This window comes from Amblyomma americanum, chromosome 1 (assembly GCF_052857255.1).
Source record: "Amblyomma americanum isolate KBUSLIRL-KWMA chromosome 1, ASM5285725v1, whole genome shotgun sequence".
NCBI lineage: Eukaryota > Metazoa > Arthropoda > Arachnida > Ixodida > Ixodidae > Amblyomma > Amblyomma americanum.
The window spans coordinates 106,300,342-106,322,789 of NC_135497.1; the positions used below are offsets into that span (position 1 = coordinate 106,300,342).

Sequence of the window (22,448 nt, forward strand, 5' to 3'; positions counted from 1 at the left end):
GAAGCTCTACGCTGTTCTTCGCGCTAGAGCACTTTTCCAACCCCTTTTATGGGCACGCAAAGAGCGATAATGTGCCTGGATACTAAAATGCTTTAAGATTATCTGTGCCCTCAGCAGAACATTATTTAAGAGTCCCTGGATGCACTGCGCAGTTCCAACCGTGACGAGATTTTATTGCAATCCTTTGTTGTACCTGGAGAAGCAACCTGAAACTGCGCATGCATCCTGACATACAGCACGACTCACGAGAACAAGGGAATTAGCGCGAAGAGCGGTAACTGACAACTCCTATATACCACACAGGCAAACATGCTTTTTTGGTTCCCACTTCTATGTCTTCTAGTGATATCTTTTATAATCACGAAGGACACTTTTGTTATCTGACAAGTTAATCTGCGGATGGCTGAAATAAACTCCACCTCTTCTGCCGACATGCAAAATGTCCACAACCGTGTCAACACGCCTAATTATCTGCTTCGGTGCGCACACAGCCTATATACCTACATCTAAAATGTTGCCTTGGGTGTATCTACACATGCGTAAACATGTACTTCGCTCGTCTTTCTATAAAGCCGATGTACAGCAAGCAGGCCAGCGTAGAAGAATCTTGGGAGAGGCTTCTCTGTAGCTCATAGGCACGTTAAAAAGCATTAAGAACATTAAAGCAAACATAAAATAGAGGTATCGGGGGAGGGGGGACGTGGTAATATGCTAAAGGTGCTGTGTCGTTGACGTCTGCAGGATGACCATGACCCCAAGAGCTCGCAGTCGGACCGCATCATGGAGTCCCCGAACAACGACGGCGGCTGCGAGGAAGCGGCCAGCGTGGCCTCGGACAGTCGCAGCGACGACTGGGCCTCCATCGTAGTCGAGTGCGCCAACCACGGTTCCAACGGCGCCCACTCTACCAGCGACCTCACCGACGAGGTCGATCGATTGATTCCCGCTGTTTGAAATTCTCGCGCTGCGCCCCGGCACACTGCACCCGCAGGGGCGGGAAGCGATAATTGGACTCGGAACCTTAAGGTCCCCCTTCTAAATGCAACGGCGCTCTTCCCTTCTTCATTTTCGAACATCTGGAAGTCACAGTCATTGCTCAGCATAGTTAAATGATTTTCTGGAAAATGAATTTCCAGATGAACAAATTAACTTGTTTTGAAACTTCGTAACACATTCCTTTGTGCTGTTGTTAATTTGCAACTGTAACTTGGGCGTTTCGTTCCGCATCTTTTTCGTAGCCCACGTGTCGAACGTAACTGCACGTCGTTTTTTTTTTACTTACTATTTCTCGGGTTCTGCCAGAGTCTTAATTTTTTACATTCTTTAGAAGAAGGGTCCGAAAAATCTATTCTTCCAACGCCTCCTTATGGCAGCTACATAGCCATAACCATAGTTTCTATAACCATAGTTCGGTTATGTACCATAATCTCCCCCCCCCCCCCCCCCCCCCGTGCAAACTTAACTTGGAACAGCATTGAACTTTTGCCCAACGTCAGCTGGCATGCTTCACTTGGACCACGCTGTCACTTACTGAATTGCGTGTATTCCCCTTGCTTTCCGCAGACAATCGATTTAGTTTTTTTTTAAAGGCTGGAAATTAAGGCATTGCTAAAAAAAAAAAGCAATGGCTACATTTTGTGTGTATTGTACGTGTTTTCTGCTCGGATGAAAACTAAAAACGAAGCATACCTAGCAAGAGTATTGGATCGGCTCTGTGGGAGCAGTAGTAACAAACTCGCAAAGAAAGTCGGAAATTAAAGAACGGCTCCTCCGTTCTTGAGTGCGCTAAGATAGCGACCACATAAAGGTGCAGATGATTTTGCATGACATACTTTAGTCTGTATCTACGAAATCTATCTGATTTTTCGTTATAATACAGTGTTTTTTGCACGTCTTGTGCGACGCGAATACGGGCGTCTCCTAAAAGCGGCCGACGGTGCTGTACGCAGGGCCTGGACAAAACCCATGACGACTCACCGGCGGCTCCAAGTCACGACACCTTCGAGAAAGGCGTGGACACAACGGACCTCCAGCCCATTATCGCCGCCGAACAAACCTAAGGGGGCTGCTGCACTTGCCATTTTGGACGACGTCGAAGGCGTTGAGCGAGCGCACGGGACCGGGAGAGAGGCATCTATTGTTTGTTATAGTTCGTTTCTACCATGTGCTTAGTTTGCCACGACCTCCTGTCGAAGAGAGCACTGAAATAAGTGTCACATAGGACAGGTGTTAGCGCCAGAAAGACAGACGATTCACAAGCCGCTCGTAACTGCGACACATCGAAGCATTTTTATGTCGTGCACGCACTGAAGGTTGATCCTTCCGTTGAAACACCATGAACACGTCTTCAATTGATCTGGCGGTGACGAAGTTGGCATTACCCATGTTTATTTACCCGCTAGACGTTCTACAACGACATTTCTCATTTTTCCATTGCGTGGGCTCCCCGTTGGATAGAAAGATTACCGTTGCGCGACGCGGTGATTGCTTTTGGGCTGCATCATGCCTTATTTATTGTTTACTTCCATTTCTTCCTGCTTACTGTAAACCCACAAGCAGAGTTGTGCTCCTACGGCACAGTGACTATTGCCGGCGCAAAACAACAAAGTCGAGTGCAAGAAGTCGCTGTTCGCAAGCTCTTTTAAAGCTGAGCTCCCCTTATCTCGCACTTCGTCACTCGTCGTTCGTACCGAGCACTAGCGTTTAAAACATTGTGACGCGAAGTGTGCGAGAAATTTCGACCGAATGCGTTTCCGCGATAACGCAAGCGTCAGAATGGTTCAAGCACGAGGTAGGGCACAGCCGGTGTGCCTATTCGAAAATACATCCAACATACTATTTTTCTCACTCGGCGACCTGTGGCTTCCATCTTTCGTTGTGGCGAAAAGTAGTCGCCTAAAGTACAAATGCGTCTGTAACGTAAAATTTTTCTATTGCCCCACCAGTCTTGAAAGCAGGCGTCAAAAATTTTTTCGACCATAACTTCGGTGTCAAAGGCGCTCTTCGAAAGGTTTCTCTCATACATGGGAGCTTGCTTGAAACAAAGTCTGTGAATATATGCAGACATGAAAGTGGATCTAAATGCATCACAAAAAGGCAGCATGCCAGCAGACAGTTGCCACGTGCGGTGCATTTCCTCAGCCAGCTCGGGAAGACTGCTCTGGAGTGGGGACGTTAATTACTTTTGGGCCTAGTCTGAAAGCGGCTCTCATTCAAAGCTAGCCACCCTCCCCCTCCCCACTCCCTTAACATGGCATTCGAGTGTTATGAAGCACGCTTAACGGACAGAGCGTTCTGGGATATAGCCGAAACATTGCTATCTTCTTGGAACTCGCGATTTCAACGCGTGTTTTGGATGCGCTGAAACGTGTAAATATGTAATCATTTCTTTAAACTTGTCACCAGTTCTCAGCTCGCAGGCGCAATAAACGGACACTTGTTTCAACGTAGTGAGAACATATCAGCGCTTGGTTTGCTCCCATCAGAAGTACTAGAGTGCTTTGTATGTTCTAAAAGCATACACAGCAGCATTACCAGGTGTTCGTGTTCTGTAAATCTGCAGTTCTGCAAAGATGTTCTGCAATTTTCTAAAAAATTGCTTCTGAGTTAAAAGGGCACTTTTTTCGGCGTCGCATTGTCAGCGTTCTATCGCATCAGAATAGAGTTAACACGTGCTAACTAGTAGGCTGGTTAACTAATAATGAATGTTTAACTTTTTACCTATCACTGTTAGTCTCCTTATTTACTGAAAGGCGTGTAGCCCGCAGTTAGAAATATCTATATCAGATTTTAAAATTTCGAAAACGCATTTACGTTTGGCGCTGGGGAGCAACAAATTTTGGCTATTTCGGTGAGTTACATGCGCTGGAGGAGTCACTTTGCCTGCAAGGTTTTGCAGTGTTTTGCGGGAATTTTGGCGCGATGTAGGCAAAATTTATTGAGCCACAGCGTCGAGGGTAGCTGTGTTTTTTTTTTAATTCTAAAAACTGGTTCGTTGGTTCATGGGGTTTAACGTCCCAAAGCGACTCAGGCTATGAGGGACGCCGTAGTGGAGGGCTCAGGAAATTTCGATCACCTGGGGTTCTTCAACGTCCACTGCCATCGCACAGTGCACGGGCCTCTAGAAACTATATGGATATTATTTACAGTGGGCTATACGCCTCTCAGTAAATAATGAGAATAACTCTGATACTTCAAAGTTAACTATTCAATATTAGCCAACCAGCCTAATAGGTAGCACGGCTTATCTGCGTTCTGATGCGTTATACCGCTCACAATGCTATGCCAAAAAAAGTGCGCTTCTAACTCAAAAATACTATTTTAAAAAAATTGCTGAACATCTTATGCGAAGCACCCGGTATAATCATGCATCATTAGTAATTGTATCTTTATTTTCATAACCATACTGGAAAGCTAATGGCTAGCCGAGTGCCATCTCCGCAGCTGGGATAACTAGGCGGGTAAAAATAGTGTGCTACTCTGCACGCAGCTCTCTGATTAAAGAGTGTGCGTAGACTTCGTTAGATAATGAATTCTATGCTGTTTTTACGCGCTTAAAAACAACTGCAAACGCGGCGTTTTCACGGCGAAGCTGCCTAGCTTTCTTTAAAGTTTTACGTATCTTGCGTGGCTTAAAACCTGCTATAACTATTTTGGCGTGCTGCACACGGTAAATATGCGCTTAACAGTTGACTCATTCATTTGTGTCAGGCTAACCGGTTTGCATTAATCAGTCTCGCTTGAAGCGGCCTGTCGACGTATGCTGGGCCTGTTGATGCAAATCACTTCTAATGCTACATCTGTGTCACAATATCTCTGGTTGAAATGCGCGCCTATGGAGGTATATTTTGTTACTTTGAGAATGTAGTTTGTTTTCTCACTTTTTAATTCGTTTGTCTCGTTTCGCTCTAAGAAAAAATACAAGAACCCTTGCTATATTTTCAGAAAATAAAACTTAAATCACCCTTGATGCCTTGCGATTTTGGTTACCGTACGTAACTTCATATGTCCTTTAAAGTATGCCCTTTGTTTTTGCGCGTGCCATCAAATTTCGTCTCCAAAAAATTGAATCCGCCTTACTATTTTTTGAAGACATATGAGTCGAGCTCTCCACTTCCAGTTGCGTCCGTTTTATTTTTTCTTGCATAGCCAGAGCTGTTTTCAAAAATACGCTGCTAATCTGAGAATGCTACGCAAGTAACCATATAAAAAAAACGTGCGAGTGGGAAAAATTACATCCCCTATGAATCGGCATTCGGCGCGGGTTTATTATTATTTTTTTTTTCGCGTAAGTCTATTTGACCCAGTGCAGGAATGACAGGAATAGTCGGATCCGAATAGATGGGTGAAAATGGCAGGCACAGGCGGCGTCCACTGGCAGCCGCTGTCGCACCGATGACTCCAAGCAGCTTCGCAGCTCTTAGTGTGTCTATCTAGTTTAGCGAGGATTTAAACGAAACAGGAGACACGAATCGCGGCGGCGCTCCCTCTCGTGTGCGCCCCTCGTTCCGCGTCGGGTCGAGTTCCTTGCACTTCCAGACTATTTCGATTACCCTAACGCTGTTACAGTGCTGTTTCACACTGCCCGCGGTCATCGCTCATTTCTGCGTTATAGCGGAGGAAAAGTAAAGGAGAAAAAGGCTGAAAAATTGCAGCCGTTTCATGTGCTTCCGTAAAACCGTTCCCGTGGTCCTCGTTGCAGGCGTTCAGGATACAGTTGTTCCGATAGTTTATTTTTTCAAATACACCTGTTTTCCGGTAAGAGACTTGCGAGTATTTTCCAAGACACCATGCTTGTGCGAGCCGAAACAGACGGCGGACGGCTTGAGCGATCCTTGTCACATACAGTCGTACGGAGGAAAGTAGTGTGTTGGCTAGCGCATGTACATAAGTTAGACGTAGTGTGAGCGTGTTAATGTAATAGTGTACGTCACGTATATAAATTTGAGCGCCGGGTCTGGAGGGCGCGCTCGCGCGCCAGCCCTCAAGGACGCCCGCCTGTCATGTCTGTCTTCCTCGGTGTAAACGTCGTCTTCGCATGAGAAGTGACAACTCTCGACCAATGTTTGCACGCAACACACAATGCAACTTTACTCTGTTGACACGATGAAGACTCTTATTTTGTTGGCACTCAAGTCCGTTGGAGCCTATCTTTGCTGTTGTTCACAAGGCACAAAACTGTAGAATATGTACCGTAGCGTAGACTAGTGCAACGCTAGAACGATTGCCCCTGTGGTGCTTTAACGCTATGTGACTTGTGTGTGCGCGCTTGTACGCCCACGTCTCTTCGCATGTCATTCAATGTTCGGCTATAGCACGCCTGGGACCTCTGTCCCTCAGCAGAGTAGCACGTCGGCTGTTTTAAAGACGCCGACTGAAAATCTCTGCTCTTCAATAAAGAGCTTTCTCTCTGTCGCTACTTAGACGGCGTCCTTCGGGTAGTGTAGCCATGGTCTCCCTGCCAGTTAATAAAGTGAAGAAAAAACAAGCTGGCTCAGCAAGCGCATGTATGTCAGTGCACCAGTTCTCCCACTCAGGGAGGAATAATGACGTAAGTTTTCAGTTCATTTGCTTTTGCATATATGTGTTTTCCTCCGCTTTCCTGATGAGGAAATGCAGTATAGGCAGCTAGACAAGACCCGTTTATCAGATTTTGTGGGTCTCATCCTGGCATACCCTGTGTAAGTTCTAGTCGCATGTGTATATATATTTTTTCTCAATGCTTTGCAACTACATGAGCGCACAGCGTAATCGAGTTGTGCACATAAATTCACCTTGTCGAAAACCATTACAGAGCTGTTACCATTCTTAAAATCGCACTGTTACGCACTTTGTCTATTTCCCTGTTTTTTTTTGTAGATTAAGAAAGCACATCACCCTGTTCCCCAAAATGACAGCACGATGTCTTCGGTTGACAGTAATCAGAAGTACCCTGTAACCATTACAATTCCTGTGTATACAAAGTAGAGTAGAACTGGTATTGTCACAGCAAAATCGTGACACGAGTACGCGGTGAGCGAGCGATAAGTTGTCACGCTTCAAGTCTAGTCATTAGCAATGCTCATAAATGTTCCCCTGTGTTCGGCTCATGAAACAACGTTAGAAACAACAGGAGCACTTAAAAAATCAACGCATAGATTTTTGTACACTGAACTGTTTTTAATCCTCGTTGTCACTTCTTTGTTCCAATTAGCGTCTTCGTCAACTGTCACTACTGGCGCAGTAATATCTGTACCTGTATAGAGAGAATGCGTAATTTTGGTATTCGTCGCATTATTTTCAAGTCGAAGACTAGCGCTTGAGATTAATAATGGCGGTGCTAAGAAATACGATGCGCCTTTTCTAGTTTATAACGTGTCCCCTGTGCTTCATAAAGTGAGCCACCAGTTACAAATAGTAACTCACGCATTTCGTGCTTTGACGTACACTCACATCCTTATATAACAAGTCCTTAGGGGCGTTTTATAGGAAAAGCATCAAATAATTGTTTGATACTTACTGTCCTGAAACGATATTACGTGAAAGATGTAGGGCATTTGAATAAACAGCAGAAATAGTTATGTTCGAAATGCTTAACCGACCACCGGTCGCCGACATCTCATACGGGCAGGGTAGACTTGGAAATTCGAGTAGATGAAACATTCATATCCAGCGTATTTTTCTACAAAAGGAGTTTATGTCGGATGATTGCGCGATAAGCACAATAAACTGAAAAAAAAAAAACGAAAACATCATACGATTGCCGAAAATATCCCGAACTCCGGATCGAATTCCGCTCCAAGTGTTAGCTACGGCGCCAAACACGGGGAGTTACTTTCCATGAAGAAGTCTGGCGAGTTATCTTCTGTGTTACCAACAGCATAGTATACGATGAAGGTAATTATGCACACATCTGTCGCATACCTTTTAGATCGCCGAGTATGCATTATAGGCGCCGAGTCACATATCACAGTAGTCAGCACTGAGTGGACAACAATCAGTGAGTGTCCTTATTTGGCATAACGCTCCGTCGGTGATATAAAAGTGAAAAAGAAATTATTTATACCCCACTGATGGTTTAAAAAGAGGACAACCAGTGAGATATTGAAAAAAAAACATATTGGAGCATTTCTTTTGTATTCGACAGCTATGCTAATATGAGCTAGATATTAAAGTGCATTCGAGAAATGACAAGCACGCTAAGCAAGAGTATTGCTCACTTTTTTTCCGACGTCGAGAATGAAAGCGGCGCAATTATCTTTGAAGGTTTGGCTGCTCATCTAGCATCGAAACCTTGCATGTTAGGTTATTATCAGTGAAACCACGTAAGTGCTGAGTATACAAAATTCAAGTAATGTAACGTGCGTCGCGCGTAATACAACATCACAAGAAGTAAACATCAGTGGGCGTAGAAAATTATGATGTTTACGAAAAATGAGAATAGAGTGATGGGGCGCACACCGTACGCCATAAGCAAAAAACCAATCCATAGCTAAATCGGTGTGTTTATCTTTTTTATATACAACGGTGAGATGGAACCAGAAATTACCATATGATTTGCTGATCATTTTGCTGCACGCGCTACGCGCAATATCTTGAAAGGAATGAAAGACAAAACACCCGTTTTCAGGTTTCCAGTCGCACGCACAATGCTTGCTACACAAATACGGATGCCTCTTCGAGATTCAAGCAGATTGTATCCTTATATACATCTTGTTACGTATGCACAGAGGGCGGCGCAATGTATGCGTACTCGACCATGCGTTACCCTAACAAAATCTAGCGAATATGTGCTTGCCGCGCTTATATGGCGCTTAGGATAGAACGTAGAGTAAATCCGCCAGAACAGACAGCTGATTACAAATATATTTCGCCACTGAGACCAAGAATACGCACGCTTAACTTTCGACCTTTAGGCGCGCACATAATTCTCAGGCGCCTATTAGACAACATGACGCGTTACATTGCAACGAAATTTCAAAAGACTAAGAGCCGGAAGTTTTAAATAATCAATGGGCAAAAATAAGCACCAGTTAGACTTAATGGAGTTTTCCGCTTCGTGCGAGATGTAGCCGAGAAAATGAATACGGAGGAGAGAGAACATGAGGCGGAGTGTAAAAAGAGGAAGAAGTGAAAGAAGCGAGAAATATGTTTTTCAACACAGACGTTTCGCAGAAGTTAATAACACTAAACAACGCCAATAGCCGTCAACCTTAGCTAGATTTGGCAAGGCCAGAGGCAGAGCTGAAAAATCTCTATACCAGGCAAGCGCAATGCCTTATATCCCGCACGGAAAAGATGCTCTGGCCTTACAGATGTCGGTGGAAACTCGGAAGTCGTTCATCTCCTGGACATGGAAGAAAAATTTTCGCTACGTGCGGTGGTAACGAAATAAATACGATTTTAACAAACGTTGCCATTACCCTTGCCATTTAGATGGAACTGTTTTCTGCGCACTACTGCGGTGGTATAATACATTGCTTTAGATTTAGCTCCGCGAGAAATACCAGGGACTTGTTTCGCATATCAAGTAAAGTTGTTGGCTGTATGACCGGATGAACGAAATTGTGAACTAGAAAGGCTGCAAAAAAAAGAGAAAGCTTGGTTCAGTGGCTGCCGCTAAAGAGAGCCCTGCCTTCAGCACTATTTCAGGCACGCTAAGAAACATGTCACGGCGTCGTTAAGATCTCGCATATACATATGTTTGCACCTGTCTTCTCGGCATTTTATTGCAAAGATAAGCAGCCGCATGTTTCACTTCGTATGAACTGCACATATCAAAGAAGCCCGGACACGTAAATGCAGAAGTACGCAAGGAGGGATTCGCAACTCCAGCACGAATTTTATTTATGCATTGACGCTTTCTGAAGAAAATATTTCTCGTATGCTCATAACGTTGGAAGGTCCTGAACCGGTCGTGTAATATTAAAGATGCTGGAGCCGCCCCTACAAAGCCAAAGAAGTGGCTTAAAGCCATATGGCATGTACTTATCCAGATACCCTTTCACTACCAGCACAGTTTCAGGGTGAATTTTGGCGTTAAGTTAATTTTGCAGGACGCGCCTGTCTGTTGTAAAATTTCATTTGGCTGTTCGAGCATCGTGTTCGCTTTCGTGTAATGCAAATTGTTATCGCCATGGCTTTTGGCCTACAAGTTTGTGCTATACTGTTACGTGTCCACAGCTTGATGAGAATAGCGACATATCAATGTGCAGTTACCGTTGACCCTGAATTTTTCATGCACAAAGAGATCATATTTAAAAAAATATGTATCGCTTTTATTTGACGGAATATTTGTTGACTGCGTTACCCTGCAAATGTTCCTGAATCATTTCGGTTCATGTGCGAAGGGCAAACTGTTCTCCGAGTAGACAACTTCCCACTTTGCGCTCTTTTCTCTCTTCAGACTGTGACAAAAACAGAAGAGCATGAATTAATCATCTCGAATATTTGGGAAGGAACTAACTGCGCCACCCCAGAATATCCGTCATTGACGCGCACCCGATTCAAGAGAGCTGAGGACAGGGTAAGTAAGACCGCTTATTTAGCACTGGGCAACTTCTAAGCACTCAGTACGACCCGTCATCGTGCTTCCTCAGATGAAAACGAAGTCTCCAAGTGATCAAGCGGCCATCGTCAGAAACGATGTCTGAGATGCCTTCGCACTTCGTACAAAATGCGGCACAATTAGACGGGTCCTGTTCGCCGCCGTCTGTCTCCTCGGTTCTCACTAGGCCGCCTGAGTGGAAGCAAGCGAGCAGAAGCAAAGAAGTCCACGGTAGTCGGCTCGGACCGGTCGACGTGCCCGCTGTGCCCGATGCGGCTTCGTCTCCCAAAGGAGGTGTAGTAATGACAGCGGGGAGAGAAGCTTATTTTCTTTACCTTAACGCTGCGCCGGCACGACATGGGTCTTTTAGCGGCGCTGCAAGGCTCTTCCGATTGCGGTTACCAACGCTGTCGCGGCGGCCCCATTCGCTATCGATCTGTCCGTGATGACAGGGCGCTAGGCAAGGCACGCAATCTGCTGGGCGTCTGGCACCGGGCCGCATTTCAGGACGACCGACCCTGCTCGCGCTAGCAGCGAGCGCCTTTTAGCGCGGCGTCGCCTCAAGCGGAAGTCAATCCTTTGAGCGCGGGAAGGCTGGCAGGCTGCCTACTTACCCACCGAGTCAACGAATACCATCCTAGCTGGCCGAAATTCGACATCGCGGCGCTGATTCGCTGGTACTCCGAGTCGCAAGCGCAAATTTCAAGCCAACGCCCGAAAAAGCTATCGACGCATTCGGCGAGCCATCCGTGCGCCAGGTGCAGCGATGTCACCACTATTCGAAGGTGACTTACAGCTGGCCTCAGGCAATTTATCAACACCATGCAACAAAAAGCGCGAAGTGTCAGCAAGCCAACGCAGCTAAGTGTCACGTACTACGCTTCCTAAATATGTGCCCACCTTCTTGACCCATCCCTTTCATTTTACGTGAAGGAGCTTTGTTATTTGCATAAAAGCCGTGAAGGTAATCATGCGTGGCCGTGTATTCAACACGTTGTTCCCTTTTCAACCTTTGAGATCCAACGTTTCAAGGCTTCGCGGATATTACAATGTGCTCCCAGAAAACAAGGCAATATTTTGTTTATTCGCTGACTGTGTGCTCATCGAGCGTACTTTCTGCTTTTAGAACCATCCGCCGCGCTGGTCCGTGTTCAGTGTAAATGCCGTACACAAAAGAGGCTTTTGCCTGAACACAAAACTGTACGTAGCCATCGGTAGTTGCAAAAATATAAAGAACATCATGCCCCTTCAAGTCTCTCATCTGAGATGGATCATAGGCAGGTCAAGACAAACTATGAGTGTAGTACTGCTTTAAGCTACTCCTGCAGTATTCTGCAAATTATATTTCGCAAATTCAATTGAACAAATGGCCTTGTGAAGTATGTCGATCATGACATTATAGAGATAATGACACATTATTTTATTTGCCTGATGGCCTTTGATTCAGAAATTAAAGCTGATCATTTTTTTGTTAATGAAAGGGCTCATGACATCGTTTTTTGTTCGCTCAAAATTGCAGCCCCATATACGGTAGTCTTGTATCCACTGATCCCACTCCCACTGAAGGAAGTTCTAGTTGCACGAGTTTCTACGAGACAAACTCTTCCTAATACAGCGTACACTAAAACACTTATCATTTTGGTCGTGTTGCTGATACCGCTTTCCTGCATGTGCAATTGTATCATTATTTGCGACTTTGGATGCAACGAGCGAATGTTTTGGTAATCTTGCAAAGGTGTCAGCTTTTTCATTGGGTCTATCCAAAGAACTTTTTGCTGATTGTTAAAAAAAAGCAAGATCAAACCATGCGTTTAGCGGAGACCTCTATTTAAACGCTTATTACCAAGTGGTCAGCGAAAGCGAACCTTGTAATGCGTACGAGCTTTTTAAAGTGATTTAGTGTCTGCTGCACATCGTGACTCGTAAACATTGTGAACGCTGTTATGGCACTGTATTCATTGCGCCATTCTTGTATTTAACTCGCGCTGAAAGCTATTGTCTGTGCTTATAAAATATGTATGTACGTGTTTCGACCCCACTCCTGAAACTACTGCCTGTGCTCATTGAATTTGTCTGTACGCGAACGAACCCTGTGTCTGCACTCTTTCACCAATAAAGAACTACATTATTGCCGGCTGAAATGGTGTTTTGCGTGGTGCGACATCTCTTCTATAGGCTTTGTACGAGCCAGCAAACATGTACAAAACAAGTCATGAAACCGCTTTCCTGCGGCACAAAGTAGTACTATATGGGTAACCGCAACGTTTCATTTGTGTGCATTCAACCTTTAAACTATATCTTTCATGCGGTAACATGCTCCACCACATGGCATGTGCTCTCTCCGTTGCACTGGTGAACTTGAAGCGACTGCAAGAAGTTTCGTGCCCGACACACACGTGCCCGACACACACGCGCGTTATTTCTGCTTTCGTGCCAGTTACAGTATTCATGAAGGTTTGTGGCGGCTGCCCGGATGCGCTGGTGCAAGACGTCTGCCCAGATGCGCTGGTGCAAGACGTTGCAGAGCAGTTATATTTTTTTTCTTTTAGTCTCCGCACCCACATGTTGAAATGACGTTGCATGCATCATACTGAGCACAATTCTCCAGCAATCGAAATCTTTTATGCGTGGTAGCCTCTGCGACAATAAATCGTTAATCATTTTTTTACGGTCCATAGCAATAATGTGAGTTGTGAGGCAGACCGTAGTGGAGGACTGCTGGTTAATTTCGACTACGTACGGTTTTTATAACGTTCACCGTTTGGAGCCTGCGTCAATATTAATTGGTCTTCTCCCTTTTCAATTTTGTCCAAACACTCTTAAAACCTATTAAATATTTGCTAGTGTTTGCTGACCGAGAGCTTTAAAAGAGTTATGAATGATTTGTTGGCTAGCAGTGCTAAACTTTCTACCCGTAATTTTAGAGCCATGCAGGACTATTTCAGCTGCACTAATCCTTTGGGCTTGGGACCCAACCTTACCGTGCGGAGATGAAGCGCTTTTCGCTCTCTTTCGTGTGGCGGCAACGAAGCAATGAGGTCTCAGAGTTCAGTCTGCGCGTGAGCTGCATCTTAAAATTTAGCGCCTCCATATAATTGGTCACAAGATTGCCGATTGTTACTATCTAAATTCGATTAAATATGGCTCTAGACACACGTCGCTGCATACATTCAGCCTAAGCGTTTGCAAAGATCACGCGTCATCATCGCCGGAAGGCCTAGCAAATTAGTTACGTAAGAATTGGTTTGGGCGGCTGCTCGCACTACTAATGCCTGCTACCTGGAAATGCGACAGCGCTGTGCTTTTATACACTAACGTAGAACCCCTGCCTCATCTAAGCTTTCGCTGTAGGTTTAGCCAAAGCGGTAGGGTTTATGCAACAGATTGACAAATAACTATAGCCATTGTGAGAGAATGCCCCATGCATGCATGATGCTGCCGTGAAGGCATGCAGGCAGTGGCATTCAAGCCTGGGGTGTTAACAGCATATCGACAGCTAAGGCCTGTTAAGTGCGCCGTTCTAGGTGGCGCAAGAACACACGTTTGAGATCTACAAGAAGTCTACGCGAAAATAGCGGCGTATGTAGCCACACGACGCAGGAAAATTTGGCTGCATTCAAAACTACGTTGGCAGAAAAACAAGGAAGACAGGACACCCGTAAATATAGGGAAGAGTGACACACTACTTACTGAACATTTTTCTTCGAAAAAAGTACGTTACTGAGCAACTGCTTTCAACTTGCAAGAACACATCGCGCGTGCATAGTTATTACCACAGCTCCTGCAACTGGACATGGATGCAGGAACGCTGGTGAGCTCGGGGTGAAACGAAAAAATTGCAATCAATAAACGCTGCTATCCGCCAGTATTGCTGCAATGACGCAACAACCAAAACGAGAGGAGGGGAAGTTGCGCTAATTGCGCGAAAGACGTGATTAAGCGCTAACGAGACCTATATTCGTCGAGCCTTGGATGCTTTGCAAGCTGCGGACATGCCTCCCTTCCGGTGCTCCGGGTTCGTGAGTGTGGATTACTCAATGCCTTATTCCCCTGCACTGCGGCGTGCACGCCGCGGCGGACGTGAAACATAGTCGCGTTCAGTCTCCATCGCGAAAGTATAGGCTGTATAAGCCCCCCCTCCCCCCCCCCCCCCCCCCCGCCCATTTAGCTAGCCGCATTAATAATGTGACAGCACCAGCGCAGCGCTCAAACTTCGAACGGCTTTATGAGAATCCCAGAACTTACGCTTTGGCAACAGTAGTTTTGCTAAAGCGAAAAAGAGTCTTTTCTAAATCCATTAACTGACCGCTTTTGAGGGCATAGTGAACTTAACATAATGAATACAGAAGCAGTTTTGAAAATTTGTGAGCAGCATCAATCTTTAATTGCTCTGTTGGTGTAATGCCAGTTTCCCACAAGCCAGAAAGTGGCATTCTGCGAGCGGTCATGTAAAGGAAAGCTGCTCTAACTGCAGGACCGCATTTTGTTTCGTTTTGCCACGTCTTACTAACTACCGGAATTAAATTTCAGTAAAAACTGCTCGCTGCGAGAACCTTCTTATTATTTCTGGTGCTGTTTTGGCTTAATAACGAGCGACCTAAACGTATGTTACACCACTGACTGCACGGCTCATATGGGTGCAATATACAAGCTCTTTGAACGCGAGTGTTAAAGACGACGTGGCGCTGAAATTGTCACCAGTTTTCACGGCCCACATACAAATTCGTGAAAACTTTGCTGAGGTCTGCTTACTCCCGGGTCTAAGACTTGTGATGCAGCGGTTTTCACAGAGCGAATTGCTTGTCCACGTTCTTTTTATGATTATTATCTGCCCTCTTTCTTAAGCTGTTTTCTTTTCCCTATTCTTCATCTTCTCCATCTTCTTCACAGAGTGTCCAAGGCGCAAAAAAGCGCGTATTTCTGAGCACGCGTGATAGCAAAAATTTTAAGCTTCACATAATTTCCTAATGACGTGATCGTTTCGTAATTTCACTTCCACCAGAAATATTAAAATTTTCGTGTTCTTTCCCCCCTAAAGTTCGAGTCAATGGCGACATGAATGGTCATTATCGTCGCGATAACTCATTTATTGTCTCTTTGAAGGCAAGAAAATATTGCATAGAAAAATGCACGATAAAGTCGAGGCTTATAAAACAAATTGCTCATAGATAGTGTAGATGTAAAGAATAAGCGTACAGATGAAACACCGAAACGAAAAATCCTGCACCTCCAAGATGCCAGCATAATTCACGCAAAAATGAAGAAAATGAGTAATCATGAGCACTCAGCTATGCAGCGAACATAGCACAGTCTCAGTGCACCTCTCGTAGCAACTCTTAAGGAAAAATTAAAGTGTGAAGTGAGCTGAATTTAATTCATCGCGGAACGGTTCCAGGGTAAACTCATGACAGCGCACTATCGGGAGCTTTATTACCGAAGGATATGGGCAAACAAAATAGGAGTTGGCGTGCAGCAGTGGAGGTGCGCTGTAGTAAGACCGCGGTTTGAGCGAATAGTGTTCTGAGCAGCGACCATTTTTGTCTGTAATGTCTCTACCACAAGGGGGGAATAAAAGCAGAGATTCAAAACAGGAGAGGCAGGTTTTTGCAGAAAAATTAATTGCCTTTCATCAATCTGTCGTTGGCCTATTTTCATTGATTACCATCAAGGTTCTCGTGCAACAAAAAAAAACATGTAGACGTTTCTCTTCAGGAAGTTTAACTTTGAGTGCCCCTGGATGGTAATGGTCGTATGAATATAAGTCTGGATTGACAACATCTTGCTGTTAGAGGCGAGCTGGCAGCATGAACCGAAGTGGCAAACTGGGCGAGTTTTTTTTTTTTATTCGAGGAGTGTGCCATGAGGCATAAGTTGAAAAAGGAAGGGGGGGAAGGAATGCGCGGGATTGAAAGTTAAAAGGAGTGAAGAATCGTTGCGCTGAGGTAGTCGCACAGGTTACTAATGAAACGGTTGTCCATAGTCCACTTCACGTAGTCACTTTCGCGGTTCCACCGCATGCCTACCTCCCTGAGGAGCCGTTTTCTGATAGCAGCCGTCGCTGGGCACGTCCATAACAAGTGCCGCACATCACAAATGTCCGGTGCAGCGCTACAGTAAGGGCACCTGTCAGGTGCTGGCAGATCTTTGGCACGCCACCGATGACGGACAGATGGTGTCAGAGCCGCCCCTGCCCGAATCCGGCGCACGGATACCTCCTCCTGCCGAGTAAGACTACGGGGGAGAAGGTGCGAACACGGAGCAATTAGAGCGCGTGTTCGCTGGCGCAGAACTTCGGAATCGGAAACATGGGACAGGAACGGATCTGGGAGAAGAGGGGAAGGTGGCGCATCGTCTAATGTATGAAGATGAGTCATAGCATCCGCTTGAATGTTATGTGGATCCTGGGCATGGCCGCGAATCCAGTGTATGCGCACAGGACATGGATACTTTGCGCAGAGCACATGAATTGATTGTGAAATCTGGAACGTTCGTCGAACAGCCTTAAGCTCTTTAAGGGCGGCGCGGGAGTCGGTGTAAATATGAACTGTACTGAATGTTGGAACGAGTGGAAGGGAAGCAATGGCATTATAAATGGCTTGAAGTTCCAATGCCAGGGGAGTGCACGCATCCGCAGTATACGTCGCGCGAGAGTTGAGATGCGGATGAGATGGACTATACACAGCAGTAACTCCCCTCTCGGCAGAATGTGATGCATCCGTGTATAATATGCACCCTTCAGGCAGATACGCTGCTGATACCGACGGGGAAATAGTGGGGCGATTGTCAGTGAGCTGGCAATACGACCACGGTGGAAGTGTCTTTAAACGATGAAGTTTGAGAGACTGTTTTCGAGCTCTATTTGCCACCCGTTGGTCGATGATTTCACTGAGTGTATTAAGTTGTGCGAACTCCTGTAGCACAGGCATGGGTGTTAAACGAGGCAGATATGTTATGACGCGCATAGCCTCACGATTGATAGCTTCAAGGGAGTCCCACTGTCTGCGGGTGAGACGTTGAAATTGTGCCTGATATACTATCCGTGGCTGAAGGATAGAGCGCACAAGCTGGCGGGCCGTATGAGCACGTGCACCACCAGAACGCGTAGCTATGCGACGAATCAGACCTAGAGTAGCGTGAGCCGATTTACGGGTGGCTGCCAGCCACAGGGTGCCAGTCCCAGATGTATGGAGGAGAAGACCAAGAATACGAACAGTTTCTACCTGAGGAATCAGAGAATTATGTACCGTAAAATTTAAAGGGGGAGCTTTCCGTAAGCCGGCTTTATTTCCAATTCGAATGAAACATGATTTAGTAGGAGAGAGTGTTAGACCCAGAGGTGCGAGGCGAGATGTCAATACATCCAGCGCATGTTGAAGTACCGACTGATGAATAGACGCATCTGGATGACAGCACCACAAGGTTATATCATCGGCATACGCAAGCACGCGGATAGAAGGAATGGACTCTAGGGCTCGAACAAGAGGAATTAAAGCCACATTAAATAATGCGGGGGCGAGAACGGAGCCCTGCGGCACACTGGGCGAGTTATCAGACTTACACAATTTGAACCAGCGCACAACAAGCGAGGCAGTAACGTAGTGGACAGGACAGCGCTGAACTTACAAGTGCATTTATTCGATGAAATACGCAATTTTACACCCAAAACCCAAACACGCGTGCGCCAGTCAATGGCTCTGCCCAAAATCAGCTACCCTACTGCACCCATCCCAGGCATTCAGGAATCATGTCACGTTTTTCTCTCCGCATCGACTGAATCACTGTGGCAGGCATAAATTGCTAGCAATCAAATGTGCTGGACTATTGAACGAACCTGAGGACGTGCGCAGTTTGAAAAAAAAAACAGCGATATTTATGCTTAGGCTTCGAAAAATAACGAATGTAAAACTTTCAAATAACGTCAGCCCCAACTGTTGTGCAAAAGAGCTTTCATCACACGACTTAAGCTCGCAAGAAAGCAGCGAGGTTATGAATCCTCGCGGTCTTCTTAGGGGGTCAGAAAGGTCGCCTCGTTTCATATATATATATATATATATATATATATATATATATATATATATATATATATATATATATATATATATATATATATATATATATATATATATATATATATATATATATATATATATATATATATATATATATATATATATATATATATATATATATATATATGCAGCCACAGCTATCCATTAAAACTAATCGCTCACCAGAAGGCTACGCATTTCTGCTATAATATATGCAGCCCGCGCACTTATATCATAATAAAAGCGTGTCGTAGATACTAAAGTTCTTGTGTCTGTTACGTCCACTGAGCAACAATCTTGTTTCCACTGACCAACAATACAGAATGCAGTGCCAAGACAGAAGGGAGTTTTGTGTAGCTCGATGTATCCACCGCCCCATTTCCTGTGCCACAAGCAAAAGTGCGAAGTGATTTATAAAGCTGCATTAAGCCAATTATAATTGCGAGAACTTGGTCTCACAAATTACAGTCGTGCTTAAGTTTTCGCCGTTGTGTTTTTAATATTATTAAATTTCAAAACCAGTACACACAAAGTTGGTTGGACCCATAGCCTTTAGGGTTAGTAATGGGTCCAAATGCTAAACAAGCACAATAATACTGGCAGACCTTATCGTCACAGGACGCAATCACAGTACACTTCAGTAATGCAGAAAAAAGTTGGAGAGCTGAACTACAAAACTAAGGGGTATGGACGATTAGATCAGAACGCAGTCAGCTGTAAACAAAATTTTTAAATCAATTCACACAAACTTCTTCATTCCTACATTTCCTTGGAAGTTAGCAAAACATGTTTTAAAGATGCCGAAAAAATATTTTTTTGCTTTTACTTCACTTGGGACCTCACTCAGCTAATGGTCTCCGTTATATTCTAAGAGTCTCTGGCCGTACGTATTACGACTAGGTGGTAGGTTAAGTAGATCAATAGTTGCAGCTCTTGTTTGTTTTATTTTTTAATCTAAATAAACTAAAGGGCAGGCGGTTGGTAGATCTTATTATAGTATTTACTATTTCAGCTATCTTAGGTTCATATGAGAAGCTGCTGAAAAAGTGGTCTATTGGGTAGGTACTGTTTTAATAAGTTATTACACGAATAGCACATTTGTGAAGGCAAAAAACGGGATCTAGATATGTTTTATATGTATTGCCCCATGTTTTGAGGCACAGGACAATTGACTGTGCACAAAGGCGAAATACATAATGCGTAAAATTGGAAGACCGGATCAGTCTCTGGCCCTTAGTAAAGCATAACAACCATATCCTAATTCGGAGCAGACATTATTAATTTGTTCTTTCCAGTGCATATCAGACGTGAACAGGACACCAAGATAAATGCATTGGGTAACCCTCACCAGATTCGCATTGTTGACAGTTAGTGCTACGTGTTCGTAATTTATGTTCTTTCTGCGCGAGTGAAACACGGTGTACTTTATTTTCTCAGTATTACGGTTGCCGATTATTCTTAAATCACCGCGAAACTTCGCTAAGTTCTTCATTAATTTTAGATTTTGGTTTATCTAAATTATCCCCTGCAAAAAATAATGCAGTGTCATGGGCATATATTATAGCTTCAGAATATTTCAGCGCTTGAAGAAAGATCATTAATATACAGGGGAAAAAACAGCGACCCAAGCACGAAACCCTGCGGCGCGCCTAAATTAATGCTTTGCTTTAGTGAGGTTAAATTGTTTATAACGACGTATTGTTTCCATCCGGAAAAATAACCCTTAATTAGATTATAAATGTTCGCTCTTGGACCATAGGTTTCCATTTTTTTTCACAATTTGGGTGATTAACCGTATCGAAAGGTCTTGATATGTCTAAGTATACTACTATAGCTAGTTTTTTTTTTACTACTATGTAGTACAGTATTTGTTAGCTGTATAAGAACGAGAGCTGCGGTTGACATTGACCTTTGGGGCCTGAAGCCATGCTGATTATGACAAATAATGTTATATTTATTTAGAAAATTCTGTGTACACTTGAAAAAGCACCTTTTCAAAAACTGCAATTATTGCATTTAACACCGATATTGGTCTATAGTTTCGCGGGTCGTTTCGCTCACCGCCTTTAAAAATAGGCATTACCTTTGCAACCTACTGTTCGCCAAGGTACATTCCCTTCGCCGATGAATGATTAAAGATAAGTAGTATATGAATTCTTGGTATATGGTTGGTCACTAAAAATTGGTCTTTGGTTTTTGTAGAAAGGAAATGTCACCGTAACTGTCTCACATATCTCGGTGGATACCCGAACCGCGCCATAAGGGAAGGGATAAATGGTGTATGGGGGTTTGACGTCCCAAAGCGACCCAGGCTATGAAGGACGCCGCAGTGAAGGACTCAGAAAATTTCGACCACCTGGGGTTCTTTAACGTGAACTGACATCGCACAGTACGCGGGCCTCTAGAATTTCGCCTCCATTGAAATTCGACCGCCGCGGCCAGGATCGAACCCGCGTCTTTCGGGACAGCAGTCGAGCGCCGTAACCACTGAGCCACCGCGGCGGCGGAAGGGATAAAGGACGGAGTGAAATAAGAAAGGAAGAAAGAGGTGCCGTACTGGAGGGCTCCGAAATAACTCAGACCACCTGGGGATCTTTAACGTGCACTGACATCGCACAGCACACGGGCGCCTCTTGCGTTTCGCCTCCATCGAAACGCGGAAATTGCGCTAACGTGCGATGCCGCAGACGGTTAGATCTGAGGCAAGCTTCATGCTCCTGTTTGCGTAATTAGTTTGATCAAATGGCAAGATTAGCAACGGACAGCTCAAGGCATGCACACATTTAAGCTTTTCAAGTATGTGCTACCTTTCGACGGCGAATACCTTGAAATATCTGGAAACAACTAATGCGCTAAATTTTTTTTAATGCAAACGCTCTGTGATAAATTTCGGCTCAACGACGACGATTCGACGGTTCGTACGATCAGGGCTGGCCCAGCCTTGTTGCACAGCTGTAGAAGCGACGTTTGTGTGGTTGCCCCTTATTTCATTACGCACTGTGTAGCTTAAATTGTTTACAGCATCAAGGAAATTTCCGTATTTGGTGACACGTGCTTAGATTAGCAGCCTGGTTTGCAGAATTTCGTATTTGAAGCACATGAGTTTCCGTGATATAAAACGCCTTAGAGAAGTTCCCTTCAGTAGATGACGCATCTTCCTCCGTCCGGCATCGCACAAGGGGAAAACCACTGTGACATCAGGAGGCGATTTTGTCCTTTAATTTCGGCGTTTATAACAATGCCTCAGCTGCGCCTCTCCTTGCGCACGGCTGTGGTCAGTCACCTGGGCAGAGTGGGACGAACATTGACAGGTGGCTAGCGGGAAAATAGAGAACAATTGCGAAGGATGCTGGGTGTCGAACCAAAGGACTTGGTTGCCAAAAAAAAGGGCCGCCATTCGACTGCGCCACTGGAGCCGAACACTACAGTTGCGCGTGGCCAGCTTGGCAAGTATGGTCGCACGCACGCGCGCACGTTTCCGCGAAGTCTAAACAGCAATCGCATTTCTTTTTCTTTTTTTACCAGGCAGGCACGCCTACACGACATCCTGGAGAGCGGCTAGACATGCGGGTGGCCGTCACAGTAGTCCCCTTCAGCGCGTCTCCCAGAGGGAAGGCGAACACGGCCAAGCACTCCAGCCGCGCGAAAGTGTTTTTCTTCTTCTTGCGGGTCTGTATCATTTCGCCGGAGGACCCTGTCAGAGGCCGGTCCGCGCGGGAGGCCCGCGACAGGCCCGCCACGCGGTTATCTCGCCGACGGCAGGCTCCAGCAAGCACGGCGCCTCTCCAGCTGAGCGGTCATTAACACGCCGCCGGACAGGGCCGCTGAGGGTAGCCCCGCTCTCAGAGGGAATACTCGTGCAGGGCCCCTGATTA

General features: G+C 45.2%; 1 protein-coding gene across 1 annotated transcript in view; it reads left to right on the forward strand.

Annotated features, from left to right (window-relative positions):
- The window catches only part of LOC144113401 (uncharacterized), a 199,513-nt gene extending 189,956 nt beyond the window's left edge, over positions 1 to 9,557 (forward strand). Inside the window, exons 6-7 of the mRNA XM_077646442.1 lie at positions 742 to 927; positions 1,950 to 9,557. Coding sequence (XP_077502568.1) covers positions 742 to 927; positions 1,950 to 2,060 — 297 coding nt within the window. The 3' untranslated portion in view covers positions 2,061 to 9,557. The remainder of the gene's footprint in view (positions 1 to 741; positions 928 to 1,949) is intronic.
- Positions 9,558 to 22,448: the final 12,891 nt, after the last annotated feature.